Here is a 21977-nt window from a genome sequence, read left to right as displayed (position 1 = left end):
TCCATTTTTTCTGTAATGATACGGCTAACTATTTCATTCAGTGAACTTATTCAGAACCAATTTTTTATTTTTATTTTATTTTATGTACTGGCGTTGGCCACGACTCCAGAGGAAGGCGGAGCTCCGGCTTGCACCTGGGTAGCTGCAGACGAGGAGGACGTGTCACCTTTCAACTTCTTGTGCGTAGACTCACCGTTACTCTGATGTTCTGAAGCCTTTCTCTTCGACCTCTTAACTGGTCTCTTCTCATCCTCTTCGTAAACATCATTAGGCAAGTTCCAAAGTTTTACGTGACGAATACTAAGAGAGTTCTTGTCCTGGTCAAAAGCGGGCCAGCCCCGACAGATCATGTCGAATTCCGAGCATGGTACTTGAATATCCAGCTTCTTGTTGGTACCTTTCATGTCCAATTTCAATCCAATGTATAGTTTCATCAAATAGACGATATGTTTGTTGGCCTTAGCTGCTTCTTCTTCAATTTTTTTCACATCAGTATCGTCATCGATCTTAAATTCTTCTAAGTGGTCTTTAGCGAACTTTTCCCCTTCTAGTGTGCCGTAGAGTTCTTTCATCTTGAAAAGATCGCTTTCTTCTTTAGACAAATATGCGTTCATCATGGGCTTGACGTAAGGATGAACTAACACAATTCCTTCAATTGGTTCTAATCTTTGCACTAATAATCTCAACTTCGACTCCACCATACCACTCCACTTCAAATGTTCCTCGTAAGAACCTTTAGTAGCTGTGATCACCGTAAGGTAAAATTTGTATCTATAGAAGAAGTCATGTTTTTCGAATAGAGCGTTCCACTTCTTATTTCCAGATTCTATATCCGTCACAATCTCTGAAGCTCTCCGAATTTCTTCCAAAATGATCGCCTGAGTGGATGCACCAATATTATGGGTGGCACACATGGATGGATAAGCAGGCGTGATAACTGGCATTATATGTGACCTGTCCTGGCCGTACAATTGAGGATTCCAAACTCTCACTGGTAATGGACCATCCCCAATCTGCTGAAGCACCACAGGCTGGGGCCACTTCCATTGAAGGTAAATGTGGAAAAACTTCTCCACTATAACAGCACCAACAGCATTAGGATATAGCTGACAAATTCTGGCCACAAGCATAGCCCAGGCAACACCTCCGGGAAAACCAAACATATTAGCATAGATCGCTCTCTTTTTGGCCCATAGCTTAATGGTACGTAAGGCTGCACGGAACACAGTTTTTTGTGGAACCAATTGTAGTATAAGATCGGTCACACGGGTACCATTCAAGGCCCGAAGATCTTTGTCATCAATGTTTCTCAACAAGTTGTTGTCCTTTAAAGACATGTCAAGTGGTACCTGGGGCACATCTAGACGGCTACAGATAATATCGATGTCTACGCCGTCAAACACGGTCTTGAGAATAGGCACATAAGCATCCGGAACTGACTGAATGTTTTGTAATTCTGGTCTCTTCCTTATAATTTGATCAAAAATCGTGAAAAAGTCTTCTCTCGTAACATGTTTAGGCACCACAACTAACGTATCGATATCCGATCCTGGTCCGTATACTCCTAAACGGTACGATCCAAACGTGAAAAGTTTACCACCAGCATCTTTCGACATTCCCTCGCTCATATTCTTCTTTCTCGAAACTGTATACACAAACTCTTCTACAAGTGTTTGCAACGTGGCAAGAATTTCTCTTCTTTTCAAAACTCCTGCCTCTGTTTCGAACGAGCCTTGATTTCTCAATTCTTCTATCATGGCATCGTTCAATTTCACTTGTTCAGGTGTTGATGCCGCCGTAGAAATCGGTGGTGTTACTCCATACTGTTTCACTGGCACTGACACACTCATTATTTGGAAAAAACTGCCACAGATGAAAAAGTAGCTATCTACCGCTAAATAGGAACAACTAGGGAACTTTTAAGGAGAAAATATCAAGGCTCGAAAATTCGTTATTCGATTTACTACTCAAATTCGGGCGGTGCTGTATATCTTAGTCTGGTTATTCAGTACTATTCATTAATCAAAGTCCTCTATATCTTTAGGTTTGGTGACTCCGTACAAGATAGTCTTCAGCTTTATGTATCTAATATCAACTATTGAAATTTCAGGGAGAGTATTCTCAAAGGCGTTATGGATTCTCAGAAAGTTGTATCCTGGTAAGAGTCTGAGAAATTTCTGTTCTATGAAGGATTCGTTCTGATACCAACTATCGAGGGTCATCTGTGTGTGCACCTCCAAATTCATCTTGGCTTCTTTGGTGGAAGACGGTAGCTCCATTGTCTTCCATTTTTTCTTCTCGTTGTCTTCGTTCTTATTGGGGTCGGTGTCTATCAAATTCGAGTAGTGAACTCCTAGGTAGCTCTGATAATTAGTCAACGTGTTTATATTATGGTTTCGTCCGACTCCGTAGATGCCAATTACAGCACCTTCATTTGTTCCAACAGTGCAAATCGAAGATTTTGCACTTTCATTACTGAAGAGGTCCTTCAAACGGACATCTCTCATAGTCAGAGTGGAATCAATAGCACCTATTGCTCCAGCCATCAAATTGAGCTGAGTCACGATAGAAAGTTGTTTCTTATCATCTATCAGTAATAAATAAAAGTTTCCCAAAAGATCACAAACAGCAATACCATCCCTGCAAATCATGGCAAATGTAGTAATATTGACACCAGAGAGAATTCTTGTAACTTTTGTTATTTTATCGGCGGAATCGTGAAATTTCACATAGTAGAGGCCTTCAATCGAGTCTGCAACCAATAACTCTTTACCATCGGAATCCAACTTAGCTACCTGAGTAATGTATCCGCATGGCAAGCCTAAACATTTGCTTGCCAAAACTATCTTGTAGCAAATTGACTCCTCTTTTTGGGATGCTGTTATGGTAATCCAAAACATACTATGAGGTCCCAATAGAAGACATTTATTTTCATTCAACTTCAGGATTTGATTAAGCTCTTTGTTAAGGATGGCCATAGTACTCAGCCGTAGCATATCAGCACTGTCATCTTCAATGATGAAAAATAAGATCTCACTCTTTTCCACGTTCGTATCATCCAAGAAAGTGCTCACTGCAAGGAATGAATTAGACATCTGATTGTCCAAACCTGTAAGAGACTCATCATTTTCATCAAGATGGCACTTGAAGCCTTCCAATGAAAGAAGATCGACACAGTTACGGCCAGGATCGAATTCATAGCATGATATTTTCTTGAAGTTGGAATCATAAATAGTAATACGGTCCTGAATGTTCATAGAATCAGGATCGTTAGTATCATCTGCAATATGCGATTCCGTCAAAACTACAAATAGTAGTCCAAATAGCGTACTATCCATGAGAATCACTTTTCGCACAGCTGCATCCGGTATATTCAATGTTTCTTCGCCATAATTCAAATACGTACCTTGGTAGTTTCCTTTAGCATACATCATCCTTTGCGAGTTATGTGAGGAAAGAAAAATTACCGGTAAGCATTGGTAAGTAGTAACCGTTTTCAAACTCTGGCTCGGGCTACTGATCTTGGAAAAACCAAAGCTGCCTAGCGCAGAGACCCCAAAAAAGGAATCTTTTGCACTTGTGCCGATCAAGTAGTCACATCTCAGCCCCTCTTCTCCACATTTGCATACTTCCCATTTCTCCAAATCAAAGCATTCGTTTTTTTCGGAGGGAAGTATCATCTTGTCTGGATCTAGTCTCTCTGATATAGAAGAATTGTTCGTCCTACTCTTTTCGGTCTTTTCCTTCACCTCGAGTATATAATAGCCACCTTTCTGAGAGCATAATAACAGCCGTGTTGTACTTATATTACAGGCTGAAACAAATACAGCGACGCTGCTGGCCTCAACGGTCACAAACCTCTTCTTTGCATAGCTTCCAACTGTTTTGACGTCATCCAATTGACAATGCATTTCACAGTTAGGAGCAGGATAGCAATACTGTATAAGTCCACAAACGATAAGTAGAGCATTGCACCCGGAAAGGGAATAAACAAGTGTTGGCTTAGAATCCAGTGGTGTCATTTTTTTCACTTTCTTTACCGATAACCGTCGCAGCTTGTAAATTCTGTACCATTCAAGAGAGTACCTTAAACTTATATCCCTTGTGATCATGCCAAACCAAAAATTATTCACGTTATCAACTTCAGACGGACCGCTTAAGAATCTTATTGAGATTATCGGATCAGAACCAACGGTCACAACGTAGGGGTCCTCGAACACCTTGAAGGCATTTAAAAGAGCCGCTTTCGAATTCTTTTCCACCTGTTTTGGAGGCCTGTTCTTGCTAGCTCTCTCTGCCAGATCGAGTTTACTTGGGCGAAGTTCAAATACCAATAAAAAGCATCGGCAGGAGTGTACTATAATGAACCTCTGCTGCGGATCCACTTCAAGTGAGGGTGTTGATGAGGGAACAGTCAAGATCCCCTTATCAACGTCAACTACATTATTCTGTCTATTGAGGTAATCGTGAATATGAAAGGTTTGAATGACGGTTAGTTTCAACTGATTGGAGTCTATAAGAGTTGGGCTTACTACCATTAGCTGATTCAATTCGTTCAATAGAAGTAACCATTCACCCTTCTGGCCATCCGAAAGAATGTGATTTGCGGCCACTATTCTGTATTTAGTCTCGAACTTCGATATGACAGAAGTGGTTTGTTTCTTGAGATTTAATCTGTGCAACTCGACTAGAAATGGCCTTATCATGAAAACATGATCATTAGTAGAATCACCATCTACTTCAGTTTTGAAACCAAAGCTCGCAATAATCACTCCCGGATGCTCAATTTCATCCTGCAAAACCAAGGACATCCTTTCTCAGAAAAATACGTGGTCTGCAGTGTGATTTACCAGCATCAATTGTAGAATAGGAATTAAAAATAAGACAACCTAAATGCAGAAATAGCCAAAAATATGTGCTAATGCTTGCACTCACGGCGGGACTCGAACCCGCAATCTCTTGATTAGAAGTCAAACGCGCTAACCATTACGCTACGCGAGCATTGCTATGCCCACTAACTGCTTTATATTAATTTGATAAAACATTATGTTTTCTGAAGTTTTGTATCTTAGTTAGGATTCTTTATAGAATGTGTATCAAAGTAATTGATATTTTCAGATTAATATTGTAGGCATAAAGAAAGCCAGCAAAAGTTCAAGAAAATCAATTATTAGTACTCTCCAGTGGTTTGTATGATTTCTTTCTTATCTTTCCTCATGACGATTATCGAAAATCAAAGAAAAAATTGAGAATTCTTGATAATGGTAAGAGAGGATTACATTACTTTTGTTGTTTAATGTTTTGAGAAACCAGATGCAGATCTCCTTAGCTCGTTATTTTACAAGTACAAGATTGAGTTTTCAAATGATTACGATGCCATTCTTGATTTTTGCCATATTCGAAAAAATAGCCATTTGCTTTTAATAAAGAGCCTAAGTAATGCGATGAAAGCTCAGTACTTGTATCTGAATGAAGGATCTTCGTACTCGACAAGTTCTTTTTCAACTTCTATTTCCTCTTCAACGACTGGAACAAACTCAGCAGCCAGCTTCTCCAGCTTCTTATTGGCACGGATAGCAGCAAGTCTGATAAGAAGAGTGAAGACAACATTCAAGCAGTAACAAATAATCCAGGAGAGGAAAGCATGAGGATAGTGTGGAGCATCACTGCTCTGGAACAATTGAGGACCTCCAATGTTACAAGCACAGTAGATGATGAAGATAGCACTGTTGACAGTAGATCTTCTTGTAGTTCCTCGGAAATTGGAAGCAGCCATACCAAGAAGCAATGGAAGAATTGCCGGCTGAACGTCAACGAGGAAGTAGCCGAGTAATTTAACACCTTTAGAGTTACCCTTGTAAATAAGGCAACCACCTGTGATTGCAAAGACCAAACAAAGCCAAATGACATAACAACGAGCATTCTTGAATCTCGAAGCAAGATAACCGGCCAAAGCAATGGCGAACCATGTAAAGATAGACAATGCCAAGTTAAGCAAAGTACTTTGAATGGAGGTGAATCCAAAACTGTCCAAAATGATGAAACCGTAACTTGTGATACCAGCGTTTGGAAGCACACACAAAACCGTGGAAAATAATAGAAGCCAGACTTGAATGTCAGTAAAAGCGGACTTTGCCTGTCCCCAGTCCCACTTCTTATCGACTTTAGAGGACTTCATCTCCTTCTGATAATACTGCTTTTCGCCTTGGTTCAAAAAACGTGCATTTTGAGGAGAGTCAGGTAGAAAGAAAAGAATGACAAAACTCCAAACAAAGGCCATCAAACCATAGGTTAAAAAGATATATCTCCAAGGGCTCCAGGGACCGTTGGCATGACCCAAACCAAATGCGATAAGAGAGTTAAGCACACCACCAATATCGTTACCGGCAAACCATAAGTTAGTTCTGACAGCTTGCTGCTTTTGAGTCCACCACATGGAGGTGATGAAAACGAAAGTAGGAGAGATGGCACTTTCCAAAAAACCGAGGACAAATCTGGCAACCAATAGTCCAGCGTAATTTTGAGAAGCAGTGCTGCAAGCAAGAGTGATACCCCAGGCACAAATGACAAAAGACACAAATCTTCCAATCTTCACCAAATGAATAAGACGAACAACAAAGAAATTTCCTAGCATAAAGCCAAAGAAGAAGATAGACGAGGCCCATGAATAATCTTGATTGACCAACTTCAAATCAGTCCGCAATCCAAACACAGAACCAGCACTAAGAGCCAATTTATCCATAAATTGCACAGCATAAGTGAACATCATGATAGGAAGGAGAACAAAATCTACCTTTCTGAACATGTGCTTAACGTCTACGAAGGCTGGAGCTTCGATAGCCTTAACCTCTTCTTCCATACTAGAAGTTTTTGCGTCCTTTTCTGAATCCATAACTTACGAGAATGAGCACCAGTGGGAAATATAAAACACAAGAGATATTCAAGACAAAAGCCATTACTCTAGGGTATATATTATATTTATATCAGATCATATTTCTGACTCCCCCCTCATCAAGAGATTATTGATTAGAAGATAAGAAGGGTCCACCCGAGCTTCTCGGACGAGGTACCTGGCGGGTGCCAAGAAAGTCGATAAAAAAAAAAGAAAAGAGGCCGAGGGAGTTAATAAAAAAAGAACAAAATAAATAACGACCGATTACCTCTAATCGACCCTCACCAGCTGATTCACTTTATCTATTCATTCACACATTTACTGAGTTACCCGAGATGACTATTGACAGCCAAATTCCACTTTGGATGGACTGTGACCCGGGCCAGGATGATGTAGTGGCCATTGCACTAGCAGCTTACAACCCTCACTTCAAACTGGTTGGTCTCTCTACTGTTCACGGTAACTCCTCATTGAAAAATACCACGAGAAATGCATTAAGATTTTTGACTGCCTTGAACAGAACAGATATCCCTGTGTATCCCGGAAGTGCATATTCTCTCGAAGGTACTACAGACGGGGCACCAGAAGTTCATGGAAAGACAGGTCTCAACGGGTCTAATCTTCTCCCAGAGCCCATTTTTGACGCTCAGAGACCCGACCAATTGTTTCCGGCTTTGAAGCAAGCCATTTTACAATACAATGGACAACTTTGCATTGCTGCTATTGCTCCTTTGACCAACATAGCCAAGTTTTTCAGTGAGAATCCCGAGTTGAGAGATAAAATTCGGTATATAGCGATTATGGGTGGTGGATTTCACAAGTTCAACCGGAACAATGTGGCCGAGTTTAACATCTATGACGACCCTTTGGCTGCGAAAAGGGTCTTAACTGACCCTATTTTATCTGAAAGAATCATTCTTGCTCCGTTGGATACCACCTCAAAAATTAGGGCCAGCATTTCGATTCAGGATAAGATTTTGGGCAGTCCAAGTTTAGACAGTGCTTCAAATTTCAGGGCCATGATGTACGAGCTTGTACACGCTTTCTATTTACGGGTCAAGGAGAGAATGGGTCCGGACTATGTGGGGCCTAGCGTTCATGATCCAACGGTAGTGGCTTCTCTATTACAACTTTGTGGCTTTGATAGGGAACTTGAGTGCACATCAATTAAACGCTCTGTTGATGTGATTGTCGGCGGCAAAAGGAACGGAGCAACTGTGATGGCTGAGGACACCGGCGATAACACCAAGAGAATAACGATTCTTACAGGATTAAACGTTGATCGTTTCTGGCAACTTATTTTGGACGCTTATGCTACGGCGGATAAAGATGCATATGTGAACACGGTCGATCGACAGACACTGATCAACCAATATAGACCTTAGAAAAAAAAAGAAACCAAACAATATACCATTCAAATAAATGTCACGTGACCTCGGTAAAACAGGACCTCATCGCCGTACAACAGAAGTACGAAATTAGGTAATTGAAGGCCCTTTGACTTCGCCGATCAAGATAATTTTTCATCCACATTCCTCTGTTGCTTCCCATTAGCTTAGTATATATAGGTAGAAAAGTGAGGAAAGGCCAAAACTGCAATTATCTTGAGTCACTTTTTTTTGTAATGACTGTTGAACCTAATCGGCATCTGTACGAGATCTGTCACAACGTCCCTAAAGTTGAGCTTCACTGCCATCTCTTTGGCACAATTAGGAAAAATACTTTTTTGGAATTCAACGAAAGAGCTGGAAAACCTTTCACGGATAAGGAAATCCTAGCATTTTATATAAGAGGAGAGAAACCGGTTGGTGTTCTCCGGGCATTTCGTACTCTTGATTCCAGGCTAATTAAGTATGCCAGAGACTTGTACAGATTGACGTTTGAATACCTCGAAGATGCCAAATCTCACAACATTCACTATACTGAGTTCTCTTGGAACCCTACTGGTACGGTAATAAGTTCCGGTATACCCTTTAAGGATGCTCAGAGGGCCATTGCTGATGCTATAGAAGAAGCTCACAGTAAGCTCCGAATAACGGGTAGATTAATCTGTGCCATTGATAGAGAAGATTCTCCAGAGAGGGCAGTGCAGATGGTTGATTGGATGATAGCCAACCCAGATCCTATTCACACAATTGGTATTGGTATCGATTATAGAGAAACCAACAGAGGTCCTCAGTTATTCTTCGATGCCTATGCAAGAGCTAAAGAATATGGATTCAAACTCACGGCCCATGCGGGTGAATTTGAAACTCCGTGGCAAAATGTTCAGTATGCAGTGAACTCATTGCAAGTGGACCGGGTGGATCATGGGTACTCGATGTTACATAATCCTGAATTGGTGCAACAGATTCTTAAAGAGCAGAAGGTCATTACGGTGGTACCGACCAACTCTTACTATTTGCGGACCCTTCCCCGAAGTCAATGGGCTTCCAAGCATCCGATCAGACAAATGATCAAGTTGGGATTGAAAATCCATCCCAACTCGGACGATCCAACACTCCACGACTCCAATTCTACCAAAGATTGGATGATGATGGTTGAATGTTTTGGAGCTACCATAGAAGATTTAGAGCGATTTTCTCTTAACGGAATCGATGGATGCTGGGCTCCAGACGAGAGCAAATTGCAATGGAGGGAGGATATTAAGGATTTTTTTAAGCACTACAAATAGTAATTCTATCTTTGGGCTTATATAGGGATCTGTAGCCTCTCACTATTTAGACCAACCTCAAGTACAAATGTGAGTATAATAGGCCCCTACTTGAATTACGTCTTGGATATAAGATTTCAAAAGACGACTCCCCAGAACTGTCTGTCTGCCCAGTTTTTAATCCGGACGCTAGGTAGGCAGAGGGTTAATAATTACTGTATTGGACAGTGAATGAGAAGCTTTATATAGCGAATGAATGCCCTGTCTCTTCCCCACGGGAAATATCAAAGATGATATCGGGTATTTACTTTTTCATCCTCTCTCGGACTTGGAAAAACAATTTCCCGTATCCAATCGGCTAAAACGGGTGCGCCCTATCCTTGATTATCTCAATAGGTCCTACTGGGTCCTACCGGGTCCTACCGGGTCCTACCAAGTCATACCGGATTTTCCGGGTGCCAGATCTCAAAAATTTTTATATGGCTGTCGTTCCGTTTTCGGGTTCGGGGTTTATCCACTCTTCCTACTTATTTACATTGATTAATTTATTGACCTCTCGAAAATTTTCGGAAGTCACGGCTGCTTTCTTTAGTGAGTATAAGTTTTTTTCTATACATAAGATCATATCTATTTCTTCTTTGCTGTCCCTAATCTGTCGCATTTAATTAACAACCAGAGATGAAATTTTCTACATTCGTGATTGGTGCTGCTGCTTTGAATTGCATGGCTTTTGTCTCGGCAGACAAGACCCCTACTGGTACTACCACCGTTACTAAGACTTACCCTAATACACACACTAAGGGAAGATTCAACAACACCCACGGTCAGAATCATAAGACTACTACTACTACTGGTACTCATACTAAAGGTAGATTCAACAACACTCATCATGCCCTCGCTACTACCACTGTTACTGTTGCTTCTAATTCCAACTCTACTATTGCAGCATCTTCCACAGGTGCCGCTTCTTCATCTTCTAACGGTGCTAACAGCAAGGCTGCCATTGGCATATCTGTTGGTGGTGTTGCTGCTATTGCCATCGCTTTGCTCATGTAGAAGAAGAAAAATATTTTCCGTGTTTCCAAGTTTGATACCAATACACTAGATCGATCATTTGTTCAGCTTACTTACTCCCTTTTTTTTTCCTTTGTATCTTTTATTTAAAACTGTTTTTACCTTATTTTGTTGATTAATTAAAGTTACAATCTTAGCATAAAAGAGAATAGGAACATATAAAATTAGGAAGAGAGGAAGAGAGAGTAAAAAGATGTAGACACAAATTAAAGAGATGAAAAATGACAGAATGATGGTTCAAATGGGTTAAAGCAAAGATACAAACCAGAGAAGACCCGAAAAAAACACACAAACAAAATGGGTATTCAGTTAAAGTTGAAACCACCTTGTTGGTAGTTGTCATTAACACCGAAACCGAACTGATCACCGGCCATTTCCGGCTGCAACTCATTCGCTTCCTCATCGTTGTCATCACCGTTGAAGTAGGTCTCTATAATATGATAGGCTTTCGAATAGATCTTATCGTTCTCGTTGTTCTGACACTCGAAGATCTTCTCTGCACCACCAGCCTCTTCGATGAAGATGGCGTTTTCATTGATGCTTGCTCCACGAGCCTCCTTCTCCATCTCACCTACTTTGAGAATGTTTTCAAGTGCATCCAATGCCACCTCAATCACCTTATTATCAGCAATAGCCAACAAATCACAGAGAGGTTTGATACAACCTTGACTAACCAGATACCTGATTTGATCTGGTCTAGTAAGACCACCAGAGGAAGCGTTGGAAATAGCCCAGCAAGCCTCCTTCTTAGTCTTGTAATCACCTGTAGCCAACAATTTGATGATTTGAGGAATCAAATTGGCGTCTATAACGGCCTGAATCTGGTCAGTGTTACCAGCAGTAATGTTTGAAATGGTCCAGCAGGCTTCTTTACGAATCGATTCCTTCGAAGACCTGAGAAGAGGAGCAAGAGCAGTTAAGACACCAGCATTGATCACAATTTGCGTCTGTAAATCATTACCCGTCACTATATTACCAACAGCTCGCAAAGCTGGGGTTTGCACAAGTGTAGACTCGTGTCCCAACAACTCCACCAATCTCTTAGGAATACGTGCATCGCAAACAGCCTGAATAGCATCTGTAGTACCATCACTTAAGTAGGAAATGGCCCAACAGGCATCGATTAGGGTCTCAACGTCAACAGAGAAAATGAGCTTTGCCAACGTTGGGAGAGCAGACTTGACAATCTGCCAATCCGGCTGAGGATTCTTGCCTCTACACAAATTCGAAAGAGTCCACGTAGCAGTTCGAATAAGTGACATTTTGGAGCATTGGAAAAGTGACAAAACAGGATCCATAGCATTACAAGAGAGAACATAATCTCTATAAGCCGAAGAATCACCTGCCACATTACCCAAGGCCCATATAGCTTGCTCTTTCACCTCCATAGATTGCGAATATAGAAGCTCGACAAAAAGCGGCACGGCACCTGCATCTACAACAACTTTGGTTTGCTCAGATGAACCAGAAGCAATGTTAGTCAAGGCCCAGGCTGCCTCTAATTGTAACACTTCAGGACCTGCCTTCATGAACTCCACAAGCTTTGGCACAACCCCAGTTTCAATAACAAGGTCAATAGGAGGATTATGCTCCTTCGAAAGGATCTGACGAAATTTGATGGTAGATTCCAGTTGACGCTCTAAGTCCGCTGATGTCACATCCTCCATCATCTTGGGTAACACCTCCTGCAGTTGAGAATAAAACAAGTGTTCCCCATTAGAAGTATCCGTGTCTTCTTCGCTGTCAGAATCATTTTCCTTTGAGATATCGGAAGAGTTGAAATTTCTTCTCTTGGTTAACAGTTCTTCCCTCTTTTGCTTTCTCAATTCCACCTGCTGTGTTTCCCTTCTTCTCCTCACTTCATCTTGCTGGAACCGATTCTTGTTTTTGAAGTTGGCCTTTCGGTACTCTGGCACGTATCTGGTAGTGTCTGTTGAATCCATCGTTACTAGAGTTACCTTATTACCAGTAATTAAAGCCTAAAAAACCTATTGAGACAAAAATCTGGAAATATATATAAGTCACAAACTAAAATGTGACCAGACAATAATGGAAAGCAAAAAAAAAATTATTAGGAAAGAAAAAATAGAAAAAATGATTACTATGTAAAGAAATCGAGATACCTAAGCGGTACGTAAATCTCAGGCAACGTACAAAGGACGAAGGCCCAAAACCCGTTAGCTATTATAAGATTGGAGATACTTCCAGACCCCTTTTCTGGATTATACGCCACCACGATCAGTTGGGTGATTGCAACTGTGGTGAAATGCAATGCCAATACTGAGAGGCAGAGTGAAATTTAAAACTTATTGGATGTCCTGAAGCCGTCATATCGTCGCGACGGAACAAAACTAATTTATTAAATATAGACAAGCTCATCTTACCACTAACTACTTCACGATATCTGCTTGCGAAGGGCCATCACGTCCTCGATCTTGCCTAGTGCAAGCTCCAACAACTCCTTTTTCTCTTGAAGTTCGATATGGCGTTTCACCTTTGGATCCTCTTTGGCGTATGCATCAATTTGCTCTTTGGTTAAACCAGAACTTAGCTTACTCTCCAACTCTCTTGGAAAGCTGTAATAGAAATCACTGAGAAGCTCCACATTCAAGAATAAAACGGCTGTCTGAGTCAACTTATCAGCAACAACATCCATAAATGCCTCCGGACACCTGTATTTATTGTCTTTGTTCTTGCAAGCAGAACTTCTTAAAAACTTCAACCTCATCGAAAGCAAAATAGACCTGTCTCGAAGAAACAAGGCTTCTTTACCACGCAGCATCAATCCAGGACTGAAACCAATATTTTCCTTAGCAATAGACTCTCCAACACTGTTATCTTCATTCTCAAGAAACGTCATAATCTGCTTCAATTTGTTGCCACCAACCGTTCTCTTTAAATCTCGATATGCATCGTTACACTGCTTCAACTCCTCTCGTAGAAGTCCCACAGCATGTTGACGGCTCATGGTCCATTCCCGTGGCTCCACATCAATTTCATACTTATAAGGTTTGATACAGTTCTCCACCTGATCAGAGGTAGAGTTGTATCTTTTAACTAAAACGGCCGCAGCGGCATCCCTAATTGCATCTTTCATACCTGGATGTGTGCGAAGCTCTGAATTATCAAGCATAACTCCAATTTCAGCCAACAAAGCATCACTGACGAGACTGGTAGACAACCTTCCTACCCCCAATTTAGTGAGACTTGCAGTGGAAAGTTCTAATTTCCGGCGCCAATAGCTGTCATCCACAGAGAGATTGGCCAGCTCTTCAAGAGAAGGCTCATTGAATTCCGATTGCTGCTCTTGCTGCTGTTTTTTTGCCGTCACAGGCGGCTTATTCCAATATCGCTGGGCCAAAAGATCAAGAACTCTCTGATCCAATTCAGAACGAAGTAAAGACTTCAGCTCCGGACGTCCAAATCTCTCGCTAAATTCCTTCACCACCAGCTTCAAATTATCAATAGTCTGAGCCATGTACTTTTCACTGGTCAAATCACGGTCGTTGAATTCCACTTTAAACTGATAACTGGCCTCCTCCAATTCATTGGCAACTTTATCATGCATGGGCTTCAAAGCCCTGGCCATAGAAGACTCTAAGACTTTCATCAATCTTCTCTTCAACACCTTAGTGCCTATACTAGTTCCTAAAAACTCTTCCTTGTTATCCTTGAAGTAGGATTTTTCAAAGCTCTGTTGAGCCAAATAGGCCTGCGAGCCCGTCTTTCTTCTGAAGATAGAACCCGAATTAGGAGCCCTGGTGATAACACCAACGTATCCCATCTTTAGTGGATACTTACGATTGGTCAAAAGAGCTCTTCCATCTTCAGGACTCACCAAATCTAACTTAGTTATGACACCAATAGTTCTTTCACCCTTGGGATCGGATCTTTTGGCTGCCCTTAAGGCAGAAGAGTTGGCAAGATCAACATCAGCAGAACTTATTGCTAGAATGATATTAGGCTCATCAAGATAACGGCCACAAACTTCGCGGATCTTCTCTTTTAAGCTTGCAGGCTGATCCGCGGCTTCTACCTGAATATAACCAGGAAGATCAACAAGCGACAAATCAGGAACTTTTGGAGACCTAATGGTGAGTTGAATAGGATCTCCGGAAACAGTTTCCTCATCTGGAACAGCCAGGTTCAAATCTCTAAGAATCTTTTGCACTTGCTGGAAATCCGTCATGTTGTACAACTTCAAAGCAGGGAATTCAGCAACCTCTGCAGCCTGTGAAGGATCATTAACAAGCGTAAGTTCAATGGGACGGCGCGTTACCATATTGGAACCTTTAGGAAGAAATTCCTGACCCACGATGGACTCGAGAACCGAAGATTTTCCAGAACTTTGAGAGCCAATAACAACAATTGCAGGAAGTGTAAGTGCGGTAGCACCATCTATACTCATAAGCAAGCTTCGTATCTCGATCATCTGTTTAGTAAGATTGACCATAGCATCATCGAGATGCTGTTCCTGCTCTCTTTCAGCATCCTCGTCTTCATCATCATCACTAATTTCGCCGTTCTCATTTAAATTTCCTTCATCATCACCGTCAAAACCAACTCCAACAGCAGCAGCTGCAACTCCAGCAGTAGCAGCATCATCACCGTCACCACTACCACCATTATCTTTCCCATTCTCTCTTCCACCTCTACCAAAGATCGATCCTATACCATCCCTAATATTACCAGCAAATCCCTTCATCTTATCAAGTTTATCAGAAGTGAAAGTCTGAACCTGCTCAAACTTATACATAACGTAAGATCCTGCGGCCGCAAGACCCCCCCCTATATAGGCAGGCAGTTTAACAGTCTTACTAGCCGCCTTACCCAATCCTATAAATGATATAGTTCTCACCGTGGTTCGCGCTTGTAATGAGGACATATTTCGACGAATTAAAGTGACCCTCACCTCTGACATAAGCGGAGACCTATACACAGGACCCATCTGATGCAGGCCTCTAGATACAAACAACGAAAAAAGACGCCCCCGACCTGGCCCTATCAAGCCAGTGGATAGAGATCCATTTAAAAGCATAACTAAGAACAGTTGCCTTGGCCGTTGGTCCTTTTATGGTCTTCTCGATTCAATGAAGCGTCTTGCTATTTTCCTGAAGCGATTTTCCCCTTCGATTTTTTTCTCACTCATGCTATTTTAGTGGCACCGATTTTTCTAGTAAATGCGATTGATGAGAAAATGAAGGGGCAGCAATCAGAATGATTCTACTGACGTAGTCGATGAGGTACGTAAACCGTATAATTTCGGGCTGTGTACATATACTGATGACTACTATTTTAGCGGCCGGCTTCTCGACTATTATCTTTTCTATGTACCAGCAGATACTTTTCACCAGCACTCGCAGGTCTTTGACATCACTATGAATTCGAATGTTCAACAAAAACGCTTGCCCTAGAACTACTTAGCGTTCTGTAGCGTGACTCGAGACATGAATGGTTTTGTTATGCTTTTCTTTTTTTAAATTGCTTCAGTTGTGTGGGGGGTATAAAAAAAGCCTTGAAGCTCATTTTATTTAAATACCAGACGCATCCGGACTCAACAATCAAATAAGGTTGATATCTGTTCAATTGAGTATTCAGTTTACATATAATAATGTCTGAAACAACTAAAGTCTTTTATAAAGGTGATAAGATGGATTTGTTTGTCTTTTTGGACTCTGAAGAAGCTTACCACAAATGGCTCAAAGGCGACAAAACTGTCCCTCTATCAGATGTTCTCTCAACCTTCAACGTCTATACTTATCTTACGAAGATCGGTTCTGAAGGCGTCTTACTAGCTGCCTCTAAGCAGATGATGTCGGAAGAATTTGGAAATTTCGAGTCCGTTGAAGATGAGATAATCCCTAAAATTCTAAGAGAGGGTAAGGTTCAGCGAAAAAAAATAGAAGAAGGCAAAGATATGAAGAAAAGACGCAACTCCCGTAGCTCGAACAAGAAGAAATGAACGTTGGAAAATGGAACATTGTATAGTTAATATAATTAATAAACCTTATCATTTTCTTGTGCTCAATCCCATCATTCCTCGGACTACACTCCAGCTACCTTTAGCTTGATTTCTCCCTCGGAGCCTTGCCTTATCATCACGGAAGTTCATTGCGGGGTTTGGTGCGAGCGATGGAAATGGAAGAATGATGTTTTTAAGTTCCCGAAGAGACTGATGGAATCGAACATGATGCTTTGTTTCCTTTCTCTCATCATCATCGTTTCCACGATCATCAGCAGTGAACTTGGAGAAGATTGATTGAGTCTCCTCACTTATCATCTTTCTCAAACTTATTGCAGATACGCTTCTTGACAACCTTCCTCCTTCAAGGTGGTATAACGGAAGCTCCTTAGACCATAGACTTCCAATTGACTTTTCCATGAAAGTACGATGATCTCTGCGAACGCTGACCAGTACAGCAGAAACATGCTTGATTTCCTGAGCAGAACTGATAATATCATCCTGATCACATTCATTTATCCGAGTGAGGAAGTGTCTGACCACAAATATGTGAGTTTTTTCCAATTCTTCATTATATTCTCCTTCCTTCTCCTTGTAATATCCAAGTTGGTTGGGAAGATGACCGGAGAACACAAATGGCTTTGAACCAGACTCGGTGAAAGGACGACTTCTCACGAAATCAGAGTATCCAAACTCGGTATCAGAAATTCTCTTTCTCCACTTACGTACCCGTTTCTTGATTTTCGATATCCAAATACTCTTCTCGTATTCACTGGGTAAGATAAGGACCACTTCGTATTGCCTATAATTCTCCTCGAACCTGAGTTTTAGGTGGAATGGATACCGAGTGAAAAGGCGTGTGACTTCAATCTCCTCTCTTTGAAAGCTGTTCAATAAAGAAGAAATTGGTATAATGAATCTAACTTGAGGTTGACCAAAATGATGTGGTTTAGTAATCAAAATGTGAGTATCGAAAAGAAATAGACCGACATATTCGTATACAACGACGTTGTCCTCTATCCAAACGGTACCACAACCTCCTGAGAAAATTGCGGCACCGAGGTTCTCTGGGAAAATGGGTCCCATCAACTTCTCTACCGCCCCGTTAGACAATTGCTTGAAGAGGCGAAGTTTGTTCTGTTTCTCCTGTGCGAAACCGATGTACGAGTTAATAGAAAGACACTTTTCTGTGAGACAATCGATTACTTCTTGACCTTTACCGAACAGTTCGCCATCAGGATCATCTTGCCGGACTTTATCCATTAAAGACCTTATGATAAGGGCGTACCTAGTGAATCTGGCAGTTGGCATTTGAATCAAAGAGATAAATCTTATATCCAAAGATTGATCCACCACATACTCGGCCCTTGTGGAGTCTATATGTTTGACCAAATAATCGTTTTTGATTTTGATGGAAAGACGCTTGTACTTATCAACATTTTTATCCTTGCAGAACTCAAGGACCCTGCTGAAAAGTGAACAGTATGAACAATAACTGGTGACATCAATAGCATCCTCGGAAACCAACGTAAAGATTTGCTCGAGATAAGGAGTCTCATTGAAAGGAACCTGGAAAGTTTCAAAGTCGGGAGACGCTATAGCGGGTTCCTGCAAGGCACTGCTCGTATGCTTACCCCATATGACATAGATGGAGCTAACCTTATTCAAAAAAATTGTATGGGTATGGATCAACTTGGCCACGACTCTTTTGAACGTTCTGAAATAAAGAGGTGTCTCAAGATCGGCCATAATCCCTTGAAGATAAGTGGACCTGAGAATTTCTAGTGACTGAATATAAACCCTTTCTGTGTTGAGGAGCTCTTTCACCTGTTTCAGTCTTGAAAAAGATCGTTTGATTAGTCCACTGGAAGGAAGTTGAGTGATTTTCGACGCTGGCGTCGAAAGGATAGTATCTGTAGCTGTTGCTGTTGAAACTTTGCCAGCGATTGGTTCTGGACTGCTCAAATTGCCCATCAATATCGAACCACTGCTACACTTAAAAGTAGATGTGGTCTTTATAACGGGTGAAGTATCATCAAGCATATTAGGCACAGAACAGATAGAGGAAAGAGTTATTGAGCCACTACCATCGCTTGTTCTTCGTTTTTCTTCAAGCATGATGAAGGAATAATGAAGAATAAACTATTAGAAAAGAATGAAAAAAGATAAAAGGGATTTAAAGACAAAAAGGGATTACGAAGTCGGTCCTCTCTATTGCCCCCTTTTTATACGAGCGAACTCGCAGGACAATCAAGTGTGGGACTATATACACATAATATCTAATTAACATTTTATTATGATAGGTTCTGCATAAGGGAACAGTGCCCATCTCTTGTGACGGGGACACAGTTGCTTATCCAGGTTAAAAAGGCTATCACTCTTTAGCGCCTAATTAAGAAAACGCCCAATCAATTTTTCAGGTGCGCGGATTGGGGTTTCTATTGTGGTGATGAGGCCCCCTCATTTAAAGAGGTGGGTGGGCATTTTACTTTTGATGGATTGATCCAATCACCATTTGATCTTGGAAGCTAGTTGACACACAATGTTTCGCAGTTACAGAACACTTTTCTCCAGAAGGGTGGCCAGAAATGGTGTTTTAAAACGTTTGAGTGGAGTTCCCAAGATTGAAGTCAGATTGTTCACAAACTCGTCTTATGCATTGGGTAAAAAGAAGAAGTCTCGTAAAGGAGGCAATAAAAAAGGTGAACAGCAACAAGAGGAAAATGAACCAACGGAGGAGATTGATACTCGACAGATTTTGAAACAGGCTGACAATGAGTTTCAGAAAAGTATTGAGGAGTATGGTAAGAGGGCCACTCAAGTGAAGATGGGTAAGGCCGACCCAGATATCTTCAACAGCTTGGAAATTGCATTAACAAATAAACGTAGAGCCAACTTTCAACAGGTTGCGCAAACGACCATGAAAGGAGGAAAATTCCTTACAGTTACAGTCTTCGATCCAAATGACACCAAGAGTGTTATTAGTGCGATTCTCGGTACCAACTTGAACTTGAACCCTGAAGTTGATTCGAAAAACTCTCAGCTATTAAAGGTTTTGCTTCCAAATTCCACCAAGGAATTGAAAACTAAGCAGCTGAAAGAATTGAAAGAATTGACGGATGACTTTAAAACCGCACATAACAACAAATTCTCATTAGTTCATCTCCGTGGGAAATACATGAAGCTGATTAAAAACGTCGAAGGATCCGAAGATGTGGTCCGAAAAGTGGAAAACGACATTGAAAAGTTGTACAAGAACTACGCTTCCAAGTTGAGCGATGCATATAAGGCCTCGGAAAGGTCCCTTAGATGAAAAAACCATCACTTTTCCATCTCTCCTATATATAGACATTCTATTAAATAATATGTGTGACTTTCAGTTGGCATTCTTGGCCAAAGTGACGACGGCCTTGACTCTTTGCCAAGCACTGTAATCATAACCCGCCTTACACAAAGCAGAAACAAATTTCCAGGCTTTTTTACCGTTTGAAATGGGATAATCTATGACATTTGGAATCGAGGTTGAGATAAGACTCGTTTTGTCGTAGCAGACAGACTTCTCTAGGCAGAGACCTCTCAAACCCTCTTCTCCACCAAATTTTCCATAACCGGACCCACCCACTCCACCAAACGGAAGCTGGCATACATAGAATGTAGCGAAATCGTTGATGGCAACGTTACCTGCACGCATACCGGCAGTTAACCGTTTGGCCCTTGCAAAATTAGTGGAGAAAACGGAACCTCCAAGTCCGAAGATCGTGCTGTTGGCCAAATTTAATGCTTCATCATCATCTTTTGCATGTATAACACACAATACAGGTCCAAACACTTCATTTGTGGCCAACTTACACGTTGGATCAACATCAACAAGAAGTGTAGGTTCGAAGTAATGTCCTTGAGGATAGTTTGGATGAGTGTATCGCTTACCTCCATGAAGTAAACGGGCACCGTGTTTGACAGCCTCTTCCACCCACGATTCTAGCTCGTCAAATTTGGCACCACCCATTATCATGGCACCCATATCAATCTCCTCATTTTGATCGATTGCAGAGCCTACCCGGAGGGTGGCCACTTTTTTGGCCAACTCCTGAACAAACCTTTCATAATTATCACTATCTCCCGACACAATGACACGTTCAATACCAATACAGTTCTGACCTGCACTTTGAAAAGTTCCACGCATAACTACAGATGCAATACCATTGACTCCCTTCTTTTTCAAATAATCTTCACATATTAAAACAGCGTCTTTGCCACCCAATTCAACGACGACTGGAGTGACAACCTCACTGGCTGCACGAAGAACATGCTTGGCTACCGGAATCGAGCCAATGAATGTAAGATGATCAAAACCTGGGTTTCCTGATACAAGATCACCGTCTTTACCCCAACAGCAGATCAATTGGACAAGATCATCATCGATATCACAAACTCGAAGTGCCGTTTTCACTAGATTGACAAAGTATTCAGAAGACCATCTGACACGCTCACTACATTTCACAACGATACCGTTACCAGAAAAAATGGCAGCAACGACAGGGTTTAACATATTATGGAAAGGATAGTTCCAAGAGACTAAAGCACCCACCACACCACGTGGCTCATACCAAACCTCAGCAGTCTTGTATTTCATTAACATACTAGAAGGTCCCGGTCTTCTTGAAGGTTTCAAAGCTGCTTCACCGTTGTTGAGTATCCAATTGATCTTTTCTAAAGTCACCATGATCTCACCCATTGAGGCATCCACCATAGTCTTGCCCGAATCACGGCAAGCAACACGAGCAATTGTCTCTTGGTTGCGAATGATGAATTCGTTAAGGGTTCTGAGAACTTTACGGCGCTTTAAAGAAAACTCTGGATCTCTATAGAAGTTCTGTTGAGCCTTACGACAATGAGCAATGGCAACATCAACTTCCTCCTTAGTGTTGGATTTAAACTTTCCCAAGTACTGTGCAGTTGCGGGACAATAGCAATAGATGTTATCTGGATCATTCTCCTGATAAATGTCTGCAGGAACAAGACGACGGCCTTTCCAGTTGGGCTTAGCCTCTTCAGGAGCAGGGAACTCAAACTTGGTGGGCTTCTCAATATTCTTCTTGGATCTTCTCAAAAGAAAAACTATAATAGGAATAAGACCTAGTATAACAGAGAGTGAAATCTGAACGGGGAAAATCGAATCCGATGTGGTGAAAAGCTTAGAGTTGGTGAAATTGGTAGCCAACAAGGCTCTAGTCAACTCCGTGACATTGACAGAGTGGATCGACTGGTTGACCTGTGAAACAAAGTCTGTAAAGTTGGACATCACACGGCTGCCCAAACACTATCTTCAGGACTCTGTTCTCAAATGGACGCTGACAAGAGTCAAGCTGCGAAACGCGCCATTTTCTCTTTCTGGA

At 41.4% G+C, this 21977-nt stretch overlaps 11 protein-coding genes across 11 annotated transcripts; 4 read left to right on the top strand and 7 right to left on the bottom strand.

Annotated features, from left to right (window-relative positions):
* Positions 1-80: 80 nt before the first annotated feature.
* FOA43_000470 (uncharacterized protein) lies at positions 81-1850 on the bottom strand (the record flags this gene model as incomplete). Its single annotated transcript, XM_038920801.1, has 1 exon — positions 81-1850. The coding sequence occupies one exon, from the start codon at positions 1848-1850 to the stop codon at positions 81-83; it is 1770 nt and encodes a 589-aa protein (XP_038776729.1).
* A 168-nt stretch (positions 1851-2018) lies between these two features.
* FOA43_000469 (uncharacterized protein) lies at positions 2019-5380 on the bottom strand (the record flags this gene model as incomplete). The annotated part of the gene is made up of 2 exons (XM_038920800.1): positions 2019-4812; positions 5373-5380. The coding sequence occupies 2 exons, from the start codon at positions 5378-5380 to the stop codon at positions 2019-2021; spliced, it is 2802 nt and encodes a 933-aa protein (XP_038776728.1).
* Positions 5381-5452: 72 nt separating this feature from the next.
* On the bottom strand, positions 5453-6892 carry FOA43_000468 (uncharacterized protein; the record flags this gene model as incomplete). Its single annotated transcript, XM_038920799.1, has 1 exon — positions 5453-6892. One exon carries the CDS (start codon positions 6890-6892, stop codon positions 5453-5455), a length of 1440 nt encoding a protein of 479 aa, XP_038776727.1.
* Positions 6893-8516: 1624 nt separating this feature from the next.
* Positions 8517-9566, top strand: FOA43_000467 (uncharacterized protein; the record flags this gene model as incomplete). The annotated part of the gene is made up of 1 exon (XM_038920798.1): positions 8517-9566. One exon carries the CDS (start codon positions 8517-8519, stop codon positions 9564-9566), a length of 1050 nt encoding a protein of 349 aa, XP_038776726.1.
* A 657-nt stretch (positions 9567-10223) lies between these two features.
* On the top strand, positions 10224-10601 carry FOA43_000466 (uncharacterized protein; the record flags this gene model as incomplete). Its single annotated transcript, XM_038920797.1, has 1 exon — positions 10224-10601. The coding sequence occupies one exon, from the start codon at positions 10224-10226 to the stop codon at positions 10599-10601; it is 378 nt and encodes a 125-aa protein (XP_038776725.1).
* A 323-nt stretch (positions 10602-10924) lies between these two features.
* On the bottom strand, positions 10925-12562 carry SRP1 (Importin alpha subunit (Karyopherin alpha subunit) (Serine-rich RNA polymerase I suppressor protein); the record flags this gene model as incomplete). The annotated part of the gene is made up of 1 exon (XM_038920796.1): positions 10925-12562. The coding sequence occupies one exon, from the start codon at positions 12560-12562 to the stop codon at positions 10925-10927; it is 1638 nt and encodes a 545-aa protein (XP_038776724.1).
* A 452-nt stretch (positions 12563-13014) lies between these two features.
* On the bottom strand, positions 13015-15504 carry FOA43_000464 (uncharacterized protein; the record flags this gene model as incomplete). The annotated part of the gene is made up of 1 exon (XM_038920795.1): positions 13015-15504. One exon carries the CDS (start codon positions 15502-15504, stop codon positions 13015-13017), a length of 2490 nt encoding a protein of 829 aa, XP_038776723.1.
* A 562-nt stretch (positions 15505-16066) lies between these two features.
* Positions 16067-16581, top strand: FOA43_000463 (uncharacterized protein; the record flags this gene model as incomplete). The annotated part of the gene is made up of 2 exons (XM_038920794.1): positions 16067-16073; positions 16250-16581. The coding sequence occupies 2 exons, from the start codon at positions 16067-16069 to the stop codon at positions 16579-16581; spliced, it is 339 nt and encodes a 112-aa protein (XP_038776722.1).
* Positions 16582-16629: 48 nt separating this feature from the next.
* FOA43_000462 (uncharacterized protein) lies at positions 16630-18671 on the bottom strand (the record flags this gene model as incomplete). The annotated part of the gene is made up of 2 exons (XM_038920793.1): positions 16630-18576; positions 18666-18671. 2 exons carry the CDS (start codon positions 18669-18671, stop codon positions 16630-16632), a joined length of 1953 nt encoding a protein of 650 aa, XP_038776721.1.
* A 452-nt stretch (positions 18672-19123) lies between these two features.
* FOA43_000461 (uncharacterized protein) lies at positions 19124-19894 on the top strand (the record flags this gene model as incomplete). The annotated part of the gene is made up of 1 exon (XM_038920792.1): positions 19124-19894. One exon carries the CDS (start codon positions 19124-19126, stop codon positions 19892-19894), a length of 771 nt encoding a protein of 256 aa, XP_038776720.1.
* A 63-nt stretch (positions 19895-19957) lies between these two features.
* Positions 19958-21883, bottom strand: FOA43_000460 (uncharacterized protein; the record flags this gene model as incomplete). Its single annotated transcript, XM_038920791.1, has 1 exon — positions 19958-21883. One exon carries the CDS (start codon positions 21881-21883, stop codon positions 19958-19960), a length of 1926 nt encoding a protein of 641 aa, XP_038776719.1.
* Positions 21884-21977: the final 94 nt, after the last annotated feature.

Source organism: Brettanomyces nanus, chromosome 1 (genome assembly GCF_011074865.1).
Source record: "Brettanomyces nanus chromosome 1, complete sequence".
Classification (NCBI taxonomy): Eukaryota; Fungi; Ascomycota; class Pichiomycetes; order Pichiales; family Pichiaceae; genus Brettanomyces; species Brettanomyces nanus.
Note: the sequence above shows the minus strand (reverse complement) of the source record. Positions and strands in the feature narration are given on the sequence as shown.